The sequence below is a fragment of the Panulirus ornatus genome, chromosome 13 (genome assembly GCF_036320965.1).
Source record: "Panulirus ornatus isolate Po-2019 chromosome 13, ASM3632096v1, whole genome shotgun sequence".
In the NCBI taxonomy this organism is placed as follows: Eukaryota; Metazoa; Arthropoda; class Malacostraca; order Decapoda; family Palinuridae; genus Panulirus; species Panulirus ornatus.
The window spans coordinates 58789935-58804325 of record NC_092236.1 but is presented as its reverse complement, the minus strand read 5'-3'; the positions used below and the strand labels follow the sequence as shown (position 1 = coordinate 58804325).

At 43.1% G+C, this 14391-nt stretch overlaps 1 protein-coding gene across 1 annotated transcript in view; it reads left to right on the top strand.

Moving 5' to 3' along the window:
• LOC139752644 (cholecystokinin receptor type A-like) overlaps positions 1 to 14391 on the top strand; it is a 54202-nt gene that overhangs the window by 27003 nt on the left and 12808 nt on the right. The window contains exon 4 of the mRNA XM_071668393.1: positions 8876 to 9087. Within this exon, the coding sequence (XP_071524494.1) occupies positions 8876 to 9087 (212 nt within the window). The remainder of the gene's footprint in view (positions 1 to 8875; positions 9088 to 14391) is intronic.

The window sequence follows — 14391 nt, the reverse complement described above, 5'->3', positions numbered from 1 at the left end:
TAAGGTCACGTTTGGAAGGCCGGGGGGGGGGGGGGGCCTTGAAGGTCAGAACGACCCTCCCTAATGACCCATAACTCGAGAATATATCATGTTGCGTTGGTTCCCTCCTTATGAAAAGGGAGGGAAGAAGTGAGCCGGAGGAGAGGAGGGAGTGTTGTAAGCAAGGAGGGGACGTAGAGGAGGGAGGACTCAGGGAGCTGGGAGGAGAGGGGGGAGTGCTCAGGGAGCTGAGAGGAGAGGAGGGAGTAATGAGGGAGCTGGGAGGAGAGGAGGGAGTACTGAGGGAGCTGGGAGTAGACAAGTTTTAGGAGTGCAGGGAATGCTGAGGTGGGGAGGGGGGGGGGAGGGGGTGGTAACTGTTAACACAGGGCTCAATATATGGTGGAGGGGAAGTGGAGTGGCCAGGAAGGGGGAGATGGAGGGAAGGAGGAAAGAGATGGAGAGTGATGGAAGGATGACAGAATCGATCAAAAAGCGAGGACTGAGTGAAAGCCTGGTTAAAGAAAATGGGAAAATGGATACAGCTAATGATTTAGTCAAGGATGAGAAGGGGCAGGAGGAGAAGGAAGAATAGAAGTAGTAGCAGTAGGAGGAGGAGGAGGAGGAGTAAAAGAAGGAGAAAGGAGAGGAGGAAGAGCGTGTCAGAAAGCAAGAGCTAGATTAAGCCTCAGGAGAAAACGGACAATAACACAAAAGTTATATAGCAAACCGGACTTCACATCTGTCACATTAATAACACGTAAGTTATCGGCCAGAAATAATCGGAACCTCAGACATAAAATCTATATATTGACGTAATAAAACCAAGACTTTCCAATAAAACTTTTGGGGTGCTAATGGGGCCAATATATGTCTCTCGATCCCCCTGGTGTTGTGACTATCACATTAAATTGCAAAAGTTACTGAAATGTGTAAAGGAAAACGGGTCGCGTGTTGAACCCTTGCTGGTTACAGTTTGTCATTGTCATGACACCAGAGGTGGCACAGGATCCATGACAACATTGTCATGACACCAGAGGTGGCCTGGCATGTGGGATTTCAGGGTGAAATCGCTCTTATCTTTCCTGACGGATACGAGAGTACGAAGGGATGAGAAGTGTCATATCATATGATAGAAAACGAGATGAGGGTGATCACTAAAGTTATTGGGTTGTGTGTGTGTGTGTGTGTGTGTGTGGTTCGGACTTCACAAGATAATTTGGGGTTTATTACAAAAGTTACTTAATAACTAACTTGATAAATCATTCCTCAATCTGCAATCATCTCCACCTTGTGTATTCGTCGTCCAGGTTATCCCATGTACAGGATATCCCATGTACAGGTTATCCCATGTCCAGGATATCCCATGTACAGGATATCCCATGTACAGGTTATCCCATGTACAGGTTATCCCATGTCCAGGATATCCCATGTCCAGGATATCCCATGTACAGGTTATCCCATGTCCAGGTTATCCCATGTACAGGATATCCCATGTACAGGTTATCCCATGTCCAGGTTATCCCATGTCCAGGATATCCCATGTACAGGATATCCCATGTCCAGGATATCCCATGTACAGGTTATCCCATGTCCAGGTTATCCCATGTCCAGGATATCCCATGTACAGGTTATCCCATGTACAGGATATCCCATGTCCAGGTTATCCCATGTCCAGGTTATCCCATGTACAGGATATCCCATGTACAGGATATCCCATGTACAGGATATCCCATGTCCAGGTTATCCCATGTACAGGTTATCCCATGTCCAGGTTATCCCATGTACAGGATATCCCATGTACAGGATATCCCATGTACAGGTTATCCCATGTACAGGATATCCCATGTCCAGGTTATCCCATGTACAGGTTATCCCATGTCCAGGTTATCCCATGTACAGGTTATCCCATGTACAGGATATCCCATGTACAGGATATCCCATGTACAGGTTATCCCATGTACAGGTTATCCCATGTACAGGTTATCCCATGTACAGGTTATCCCATGTACAGGTTATCCCATGTACAGGATATCCCATGTACAGGTTATCCCATGTACAGGTTATCCCATGTACAGGTTATCCCATGTACAGGATATCCCATGTACAGGTTATCCCATGTACAGGATATCCCATGTACAGGTTATCCCATGTACAGGTTATCCCATGTACAGGATATCCCATGTACAGGATATCCCATGTACAGGATATCCCATGTACAGGTTATCCCACGTACAGGATATCCCATGTACAGGATATCCCATGTACAGGATATCCCATGTACAGGATATCCCATGTACAGGATATCCCATGTACAGGATATCCCATGTACAGGATATCCCATACTATCTCTGTTTCCATCATTCCAAAGTTTTGTACTTTGTTCAAAACTTTCTTATTAATGTGTTAATTTATGAAACTATATTTTGTTTTAATATCAGATTTTTATCTTACATCGACTTTAGAATCTAAGTAAGATTTTATAGTTATTCATTAATAGATTTTAATTTTTACTTTTGCCGTAATCATATCTGAGGGAAGATATAATGCTTTTGAGTCTATAATGGCTTGTGAGTTTTATATAAGCTTGAAAAAGGTTTGAGTACTTACGTAAACTTTTAACGATTGGAAAATATTTCACGTTCATCCTTTAAGTAATATCTCATATCTATCTATCTATCTATCTATCTATCTATATATATATATATATATATATATATATATATATATGTATATGTATATCATGTTATGTTTGCAATGCCCCATCAACTAGCAGAGAGAGAGAGAGAGAGAGAGAGAGAGAGAGAGAGAGAGAGAGAGAGAGAGTCCATCTTTATTTCCTCCCGGGTTATAACTGCCGCATGTCACCAGCTGGTCTGTTTTTCACATCCCCTTAAGACTGCCCGGCTCGGCTGCTGGCAGTAACAAGTTGATGGTTCAAGAGTGAATCATGACAACGTCTCGTGTAACCTATGCACATATGGCTACAACTCAGGCCTACTGTACCGACGTATGGATTAGAAAAATTATTACTATCTAAAACTTTGATATGAAACACACACACACACACATACACACACACACACACACACACACACACACACACACACACACACACACACACACACACACACATACACACACACACACAATTTAGTCTCGCTTATTTAAACACAGGAAATGATTCCATCCAATGATTATGACTCATATATTTTGTGATGGGAATTAATGATTTCCTGGAAAGCTTATAAAACACATATGTGTTGATGGCAATTCTTCACGTATGAATAACTTTCGCGTTCTCCATTAACCTACAGTAATCTATTATCCTGATGGAAGATACACTACTGTATTGATACCCACCTACGACGATCTGTTACCTTGATGGAAGATACACTACTGTATCGAGACCCACCTATATAAGTTCATAATCCTGATGGGAGATACACTACTGTATCGAGACCCACCCATATAAATCAATAATCCTGATGGGAGATACACTACTGTATCGAGACCCACCCATATAAATCAATAATCCTGATGGGAGATACACTACTGTATCGAGACCCACCCATATAAATCAATAATCCTGATGGGAGATACACTACTGTATCGAGACTCACCTATATTAATCTATAGTCCTGATGGAAGATACACTGCTGTACCGAAACCCATCATCTTTTATCTCCTGATTATATTGCCTTAGATCTAGAACTTTTCTCTCGAAAAATTCATGTTGATCCTGATGTCGATAAAGGTGATACATAGCCTCTCCAAGTTACATAACAGAGCGTGGCCGTGACGTAGATAATGTGCTGATTAGTGGACCGTGTTCCTTCGGCGTTCATGCGTGGTGTTGTCCATTATGAGTTCGCCCGGATGCCTACATCAAGAAAGGGGGAACTTGTTGTCTACATCCAACTCATAAGTGAATCACATGACTGTTGTCTCCTTCATAGCCTTCTGCAGTTTCTTAACATGCTCCTCGTTCGTTACGACTACGTAAATATCATCAACGTAACACATGACACATGGAGAAGTCAGCAAAATCTGGCCTCCATGGAGAGACTACGGGTTGTCCCTCGACCTGATGATACACCTTACCATCAGGGGCCGCGGAAAAGGGGCTCTGGTGGCACAAGGTGGCAGTAGGCCTTCCAGTACTGGTCGACTGGTAGATAAACGCTCTATATTTCGTGACGCCAAGAGTTTATCTGGTCGAATGTAAGGAGGAATTATCGTTTTGATCTCTTTAGCTAACCTGTATGTAGGTGTAGTGGCATAGAATATATATATATATATATATATATATATATATATATATATATATATATATATATATATATATATATATATATATATATACTTTGTTTCACGATCTACAGATTTTCAGTTATTTCTATGTTAATTGAGACGGCCTGCACCAGGTACCCATTTTATTGACCAACCCCCGAAGGGTCGATGAACAGTTGGGTTGACTGTGGACCGCCTGTCACAACCAGGAATCGAACCTATGCACTCGACCCTGGGCGGCCCGTAAATGCATCACGGTCAGGAAAAGTAACCGCTACACCACGGAGGGCCCTTTCCTTAATTATTCACTTCTTCATTCATTTATTCATCTATCATTTACCTTCTCCGGGAGTGAGAATGTGGCAGTTGCCGACGTTTCCCAGAGGCGTAGAGGTAACTGAAGTCGTCTTCCCGGTTTGTTACAAAGGATTTACGACCTTGTTCTACCTTATTGCCTCATAGCTCTCTCCTGACGGAACATAAGGCTCTGATTAGCCTAGTATTGCACATGAGTCTTATGAAAGTATTACACATGAAGGAAATACATATGAGCCCTTGTAGGAAAGTATATACGCAGCCATATTTGGATACATATTCAGAATACATAATCATACTTGTTCGTTATATATATATATATATATATATATATATATTTCTCTAATATCGACGAATACTAGCATTAACACAGGCAGTAAAAGTAGGAAAGCAATAAAAGACGTGATGACAATGCGATGACCAGCCCTTGGTACATCACATGATAACCAACTCTCGATATATCAGACTATGTGATACACAGTCTTCCATGTGAATACTAACTTTCGATACAGTGAACCATGTGATCCCAAGTCTTCCGGTCAATAACCCATGTGATCATCATACTCGTATAACCCATGTGATCATTATACTCGTATAACCCATGTGATCATTATACTCGTATAACCCATGTGATCATCATACTCGTATAACCCATGTGATCATTATACTCGTATAACCCATGTGATCATCATACTCGTATAACCCATGTGATCATCATACTCGTATAACCCATGTGATCATCATACTCGTATAACCCATGTGATCATTATACTCGTATAACCCATGTGATCATTATACTCGTATAACCCATGTGATCATTATACTCGTATAACCCATGTGATCATTATACTCGTATAACCCATGTGATCATTATACTCGTATAAAGGAACTCAGTATACCCACCAGACGCATTCCTCTCACTCTCGTCGTTAAAGGAAAACGATAATTCTCATGCCGTTGGTTAACAACTTATGAACCATTAGGAATCTTGTTAGGAGCCACGATCTATGGGAATTAAGTAGGCTGTTCGCCCTTAGCCTTACGGATATCATTTTTCTTCTCTGGGAGGGATTATAATGCATCATGCTAAGTTCACATTCGTCACAGTGTCTCAAAAACCATCGCAGTGTGTTGGTGGGTTTGAGATGAACCCATGTAGATTTTCCTCTTCACGATGACCCATTTTTGAAATCTAAGTCACTTCGGCCTCTTCCCTTCACGGGTACCACAGCCTAAGGTGGAAAGAAGGGGCTCCAGGAGGAGATTGAGGGAACTGAAGTTGTGGTGGTAGAGCGAGTACAAGAGACACCCTCCCATTCTAGCATTACGGAGGGCAAGACACCAACATCCTAAAGCACATTTGTGAGTGTAAACATTGCACATCCCTCTAACTTCCCCAGGCCGGCTGCCATCTATACAAGGGCTGGTGCGAGCCATTTATACTTCTTTCTGAGAGACGGAGACAATATGGAGTTGATCTCGAATATTTGTTTTACTTCGGTTGAGTTTAATGTCGAGGCAAACATTGTCGTGGGTGGGGTGCCTAAGGCGTGTTGCTTGGTCCTTCTGTTTAAGAGAGTTGTTATAGCACTTCTCTTCTTAAACTGATTCAAAATTTGGACATTCGGCGTCATTTTGCACCATGTCACATATTCTGTCATATTCTGCGTCATATCAGATATTCATCAAAGACTGCCTTAGACGCAAAGCTGAGTTATCCTATCTAAGATCAGCTAAGTTATCGACCTATCACTTCTAAGATGTTTAATTTAACCAATTTACCGAACTATCAGTCTAAACTGAGTTTGTTAACTACCTCCCTGAACATGTCTCAGTCAACTACGATATCGAGTTTAGATTAAAAAAAAGTTTACATTAATCAATTAATTGTGTGTGTGTGTGTGTGTGTGTGTGTGTGTGTGTGTGTGTGTGTGTGTGTGTGTGTTTAAGTAAATGAAACGCGAGAACCGAGCTCCGTAGGCTTAGAATATTTTTTATTGAAAAGCATGAATACTCACATACACGTAGCTAACGAGAAACGCAGACTTGTAGTGGCAGACAGACAGACAGACAGACACACACACACACACACACTCACACACAAACACACACACACCACACAAGGAGACGTTGACACAAACAGACAACACAAGGCGCTATCTACGAGGGAAGAAGGAAATGGAGATTATAGTGAAACACAGCAGTGGCGAGATGGTACGTGGGGCGTGTGTGAGGGGTGGTACGTGGGGCGTGGGTGAGGGATGGTACATACTGCGTGGGTGAGGGATGGTACGTGGGGCCTGGGTGAGGGATGGTCCATACTGCGTGGTTGGGGATGGTACGTGGGGCGTGGGTGGCAGGATGGTACGTGGGAGGATGGAAAATACGAAGGCAGTATTCTCTCCCTCCTTCTCAGAGAGAGAGAGAGAGAGAGAGAGAGAGAGAGAGAGAGAGAGAGAGAGAGAGAGAGAGAGAGAGAGAGAGAAATGCGGTACGAGTGAGGGACGAAAAAGCCAGGATGGGGACACACACATCTCGAGCTTTGCCTCCTGAAGCGTTTTCTATTTTCCTCAGACATGGAACAATAGAGATGCTGCTTCTCAGCTGGTGTCGAATACAAATGCGCTTGGCCCCACGGCAGCAGCTGCTGGGGGCAGCTGGCTACATGACCACAACAACAGCTGGCTGCTATTATAACTGAAGCTGGTTGTTGTAAAATAGCAAAAGTCAGCTCTAAAATAGCAAGTACTAGCATGATTATAGCAACGCCTTGTTATATTATAGGGAAAATCTGCGCTGTCATAACAGGGACTGCCTCTGTTATAACAACAGTAAGTTCTGTTGCAACAAACGGTGGCTTTACTGTTGGAACAACAGGCCATTTATCTGTCTGTTAGAATATCTTTTTTCTCCTTTTTTCTCTCTCCTATCCATTTGTTATCTCCTTTTTTCCTCCTATACATTTCTTTTCTCCTTTTCCCCATTTTCTTTCTTCTTTCCATCTATCTATCTTCCTCTATCTCTTCTGTACCTTGCTCTTCCCATTTTCATTTATTTTGACGTCACATACATTCTCTGACGTCATACCAACTCCCTGACGTCACACGACCCCCTGACGTCACACCAACTCTCTCACACAAAAGAATAAGTGATTTCCTATGGTAATGCGCCTCCCACTCACCCTCCCCCCCCATCCCCCCTTACACCAACGGCTATGGCTACATGGGTAGTGAGGGGGGGGGGGGGGGGATGATCACCTTACCGTTAACAGTAATGCATCAGAAAAACAGTGGTCCTAACAGTGTCGGATTACAGTAAAATGTTTCTACACATCTTTTTTTTTTTTTACATTAAATTTGACCACGAAATCATTTTCTGTGGTGATGACATTGCAACGCATGACGTAAGTCGATACCATCCCCCAGCTGCAGGATGTGCCAGACTCATCACATCTGGTGTTTGTTCAGTGAATGATGAGAGACTGGCGGACGGTGATGAGTTTTTTTTTCATTCATGCATCTTTAGAATTATTCATAATACTCTGGGTTCATTCAAGCTGATATGCATTTCACTGTCAAGCCACTGTGTATATGTGAAATGAAGTGTGCGTTTACGAACCGTAAAACCTGATACACACACACACACACACACACACACACACACACACACACACACACACACACACACAATCAGTCAATGACCCCGAGCACTATGTGACCTTTGACCTCCAACTACATACAGCTGTTTTCATAGTGTAGTTACCTTTGCCTTCAACGATATCAATTGCCCTAATATGACGTCATTATGCTGTATGATATCAATGTGCGATTATAACATCACAGCGTATAGGTCGCTGTATAACTACCTGCCTATATATATATATATATTCCTATGAGTCCACGGGGAAAATGAAACACGAAAAGTTCCTAAGTGCACTTTCGTGTAATAATCACATCATCAGGGGAGACACAAGAGAGAAATATAACAGTCAGTTGATATACATCGGAGACGAAGCTAGGACGCCATTTGGTAAACATATATATATATATATATATATATATATATATATATGTATATATATATATATATATATATATATATATATATATATATATATATATATATATATATATATATATATATATACCTTTGAACCGATGCACCCAACGCCTCTTTCTCTCTCTCTCTCTACTCTGTCCCCCAGCTGTTCCGCTCGCTCGCTCTCCCCTTTAAGCAACATACTCGACGCCTCTCACTCACCCTCACCCTCCCACCCTCACCCCCGCAGGACGTGTATTCGATGACGTACTTCAACGCGACGCACAGCGTGACGGTGAACCACTGCGCTACGATCGGAGATCACGGCATGATCTTCGCCGTCTACCGCCTGGTCATCGTATTCCTCCTGCCAGCGCTCCTCATGTCCTTCTTCTACGTGAGGGTCATCAAGGCCCTCTGGGTCTCCACCAAGAAGATGACGGCCATGACCCACGTCTACAGGTGAGAAGGTCAGGAGGGAGGGACGGACATGTAAGGTCACGAAGGTGGATTCATGGTAATGGGGAAAGGTCATATGAGCTAGACAGGGTCACTGATGAGAGATAATGTGATGGTTTCAGGGCCATGTTGGAAGGTCATGTTTCGGGGAGTCATGTTTCAAGGTCATGTTTCGGGGTAATGTTACAGGGTCATGTTCCATTTGGCTCCGGGGTCATGTTTCAAGGTCATGTTTCGGGGGTCATGTTACAGGGTCATGTTCCAATTGGATCCCTTAAGGGCTAGTTCAGGGAGAATCTTCAGGTTCCAGTGTTGACATCTACAAATCAGGGTAGTTTTAGGGGCAACAGTGACGAGTCAGGGAACGTGAGGAGGTTCAGGGATTGTGAGTAGGGCCAAAGATACATAAGGGTTTGCATTGGTGACATCAGGGCAGTATTCAAAGTCTGGGATCCTGTTGGTGATGACTGCAGTCAAGGGTCATGGCTAGTGTTAGGGCTATTAGGGTCAGGGTTAAAGATCAGGGATTTGAAATAAGGTCAGAGGTCATGGCGAGGGTCAGGGATTATGGCTAGAACAAGGGTCGAAAGGAAGGGTTTTGAAGTCAGGGATTATGGTTTAGGATTACATATACGTGAGATTGGGGACCATGATTAGGTTTTTGGGTCATGAATGGGATTAAGGTCACAAGGTCAAAGGTTCATAGGTGAGGTCAGAGGTTAACGCACACACTCCCACATGCCTATGGCCGTAGGGGGATGATGAACAGCTAGGCGGACTGTAGACCAGCTGCCGCAACCAGGATTCGAACCTGTGCGGGTTTGATCCACGGCAGCCCGTGAATGCGCAGCGGTCAGTAACGCTAACCACTACACCACGGAGGTGTGTGTGTGTGTGTGTGTGTGTGTGTGTTTCCTGCAAACTCTTTAACAAAGGTTCACACTCGACTTAATGATGAATGGGTTACCACTACAATTCTCTTTCTGTTGCACAACTTTTGCTGCAGTTTTTAGCGCCCACTTTCCCACAGATTATAACAGGAATAACCCCCCATCCGTCTCCATTAGCGTAGCATGTTTTTGAAGCCTGGGCCACAGCCTGGACCCTCGTTTTCTTGCAAATATCTTACATTCCGGTAAACTTCGTATCCTCCCAGTCTGTTCCAAAGGCCTCCCCTCCTCCCCTCCCTCCCCTTGAGAGGTGAGGAGGGTGGGAGGTGGGTTGGGGGGGGGGGAGGGTGGGGGAGGGTGGGGGAGGATAGTGCATGAGGCATGAAAAGATGATTCTTTCTCCATGACGACCCTCATGACGTGGCCCGGGATATCAAGTAGCCATGAGGCAGATGCGAAACACGACCTCTTTCAAGACTGCCTTAACGACCTCGTAAACAGGGGGTTGCCAGTTATATATTGCGCCATAAACACCAGCGATGTACTTCCTCTATGATGAATTTTTTTTTGTTACCTTACACACTGAATAACATGAATCTATCTATCTTGAATATACGCACCTTGCACTCGGACCCTGGGAGAGGCTAGAGGATTAATGTCAATCATCTATTTCATCTATTTTCTTCATAAATCCACATACGTATTAGTGAGATGAATCATCATGTATCTCGTACATGAATCATGACAGGTGACGTACATATAAAACCTCCACGAATCACTGACAGAAATCTAGGCCTCTTCTGAGGCAAGCAGGAATATCCTTAGCGTCTTAACCTGCAACATAAACACCTGTGTGTTACGTACTGGCGTCTTAACTGGTGTTAACGGTCCACTAGTAAGTGTCACTAACCGAGAGAAACACATGAGGAGAGATCTTAACATCTCTCCCAGTCAACTCAGATGATTATCTTAGAGAGATCTTAATATCTCTCTCAGTCAACTTATGGGATCATCTTAGAGACCTTACTATCTCTCAGTCAACTCATGGGATCATCCTATTCAACCATTACAGTAAACAAAGTAGGCAACACCTCTCGCAACACCACGATATTTACATTCTAAATACAAGAGTGCCATTCAGCGGCCCTGTGGGATCAGGTACCCGTGACTTCCTTCTTGAAGACGAGAGATAATCCTGGGCTCCTGAAAAGGATGGAAAACAGGGGAAAAAAAAAATAGTCAGTGTACAAGGATATTTACCTTCACGCCAGGGGAGTACCTGACTCCAGACGGAGCGTGAAAGGTAACCTTTCTTCCTCTCACTAGCACCAGTTACGCTCAACCCAGCCACACAGTGAAGTCCCTCTCCTCACAGGCTCCCAGCCCTCTCCTGGGAGACTCTCAGTGGTATTCAGGGCTATCACGGGCACCGTCATGCCTGGTTACTTGTGACTCCACGTCTCCCAGGCGACCCGGGGCTGTGTTTTGCCATCGCTCACTCAGACACCCACATAAACCACAACGTTAAGGTGGTTCCTCCTCCGGGGTTGTCCAGACATCGTGTCCGCCCAGCAAGACCCCCAGGCTTCGAACCCATGTACTTTACTTCGTCGTCCCTAATGGCTCATAAGTTGCCTAGCGCAGGAGCAAGGAAGGGTCCTCCCATTCCTTAATGGCACAATACACTCTCATCACAACAAGGAGGGACCAAACAGGAACCAGTATCCTGTTAGAGGAATTCAGGACTGGAATTCAGCGAGAGAATATCAGGTGCGTACTCGGTTCCCGTCCTGTAACAAGGTTGCTCGTACATCTTCAAACGTAAACATTTACTGAGACATTCTCGTCCTCTTCTCGACTTTGTTTTCAACATGAGAGTAACTCAGGGAATTTCTGATATGCAATAAAGGAATATTCAAGACCAGATAGCGAAGGAAGCCTCACTTAAACTGACATTTACATCTCTCTCGCCCTCCCTTATGGCAAAATTTGATGATATATATATATATATATATATATATATATATATATATATATATATATATATATATATATATATATATATACATATATATATATTATATTATATCATATGGGGGTGTTGATTCAGAGGGTAAAGGCATGTACAGAGAATCAGTTTGGGGAAGAGCAGTATAGTTTCAGAAGCGGTAGAGGATATGTGGATCAGGCGTTTGCTTTTAAGAATGTATGTGAGAAATACTTAGAAAAAAAGATGGATTTGTATGTAGCATTTATGGATCTGGAGAAGGCATATGATAGAGTTGATAGAGATGCTCTGTGAAGATATTGAGAGTATATGGTGAGGGACGTAAGTTACTAGAAGCAGTGAAAAGTTTTTATCGAGGATACTGATCGAGTCTCCTCCCACACGAGAGTTTGCAGGAAGAGAGAGAGAGAGAGAGAGAGAGAGAGAGAGAGAGAGAGAGAGAGAGAGAGAGAGAGAGAGAGAGAGAGAGAGAGAAAATCAAAATCCTGACCCGCTTTTTGGTCACTTCCTGCGGAATTAAGGATATTATCTGGCCCTGCGCTTGGCCGGGTCTAGCTCACTGGTGGAGAAGACATGGGCCGAGAGAATCCGGTGGTGCTCTCTCTCTCTCTCTCTCTCTCTCTCTCTCTCTCTCTCTCTCTCTCTCTCTCTCTCTCTCTCTTTTAACAATGATAGTTTTGCCTCTTTTCTGTTCGTGTGAGAAGATTCTGCCGTAAGAGGAGTCGCAAAGAGAGAGAGAGAGAGAGAGAGAGAGAGAGAGAGAGAGAGAGAGAGAGAGAGAGAGAGAGAGCAAAATCTCTGGCTATCTCTGGACCCTAGTAAGACCACAGTGGCCTGCAGGAGGAGGGGGGGTCTTTGGCCAGCCCTAGCTCCTAGCAATAGGAGACCACAATATTTTGGAGGCAAGAGACGGGATATGAGGCCGGCAAGACGATACAGGTAGTGGGTAGGATCCTGTAGTGATGGGGAGGAAGATTAGGGGCACAGAGATATATTGCTCCTTGCCTGATTTATACGGTATGGAAGATGACGAAGAGGGAGGACGATATAATAATGATAACAGTTATGATAATAATAATAACAATAATAATAATAATGATGATAATGATAATAGTAATAATAATAATAATGATATCAATAATAATAATAATAATAATAATAATAATAATAATAATAATAATAATAATAGTAATAATGATAACTAATAATGAATAGAATGACAATAATGATAATGATAATGATAAAAATAATGATAATGATAAAATACAACTACTTCTACAACTACTACTATCAGTACTTCTTCTAATACAACAACTACTACTAATGATAATATAGATATCATCATCATCATCATCTGTATTGTTATTCATGACAATGATAATAATAAAAGTCTGATAATGATAATATTGCTCACAATAATCATAAGTACTGATAACAATATTATGATAAATAATCGCGAACAAATAACAGAAACAGAGATGCCAAGAAATACTATAGTCTTGACATCACATTAATAGTGAGGATTAATGTTTACCTCACACACACACACACACACACACACACACACACACAGACACACAAACACACAGACAAACACTATATCCACACAATGTATCTATGTGTTTTAACCCCCCAAAAAAACTCTGTACGGTGAGATTATAAAGAGAAATATCCAGTGAAGTTTTCGAAAAGGTTCCGGACAGGATATCAGAAACTGAAGACTTGCGTTATGATCAATTATCTCTTTTTTTTTCTTTCCTTCCTTATTTCTGGAGGTTCACCTCGAGCAGCCTGGTGAAGACCTGGAAATTAAACAGTCTGGAGTTGATGGAGGCAAAGGGTGCGTCGACCTCCACAGGGAAGGGAGATCTAGAGGTTCAATCAGTAGCTGGTATGAGGGTAGGTGGGTGGGTGAGGTGGGTGGGTGAGGTGGGTTGAACGACCGTCTGCGTGGCTACTTACAGATGGAGTGAGTCATTTTCTCAATCATCCATCTACAGGAGACTGCTGCTCCCTCTACAGGTGAGTGTCGGTCTCAAGGGCTTGACCGTAGGATTTCACTGGGGGGTCCTCTGTCCATATGAAATCTAAAATTTTCGTCGAAATATACGAAAGAAACTGAGTACATCCCCCAATCTCTCGTTTACGGTACATAACGTTGGCTAGGTGTTTACAGTGGCTGGTAAACGCGCTCAGTGGCCGTCATCATTTCCAGCGAACATTCTTAGTATATTGCCAGCGAACGAACCACGAGCGAACACACTTCGCCAAGTGACGGGAGATGAAGTAGACTCCATTACTTTAGTAAAATTCGACTAAAACATTAAAACATTAGGGTCGCATAGCCGCCAGGGGAAGGAAGGTCGGGTTTGCACAGGTTCCAGAAGCCATTCACCTAATTCTAAGTCA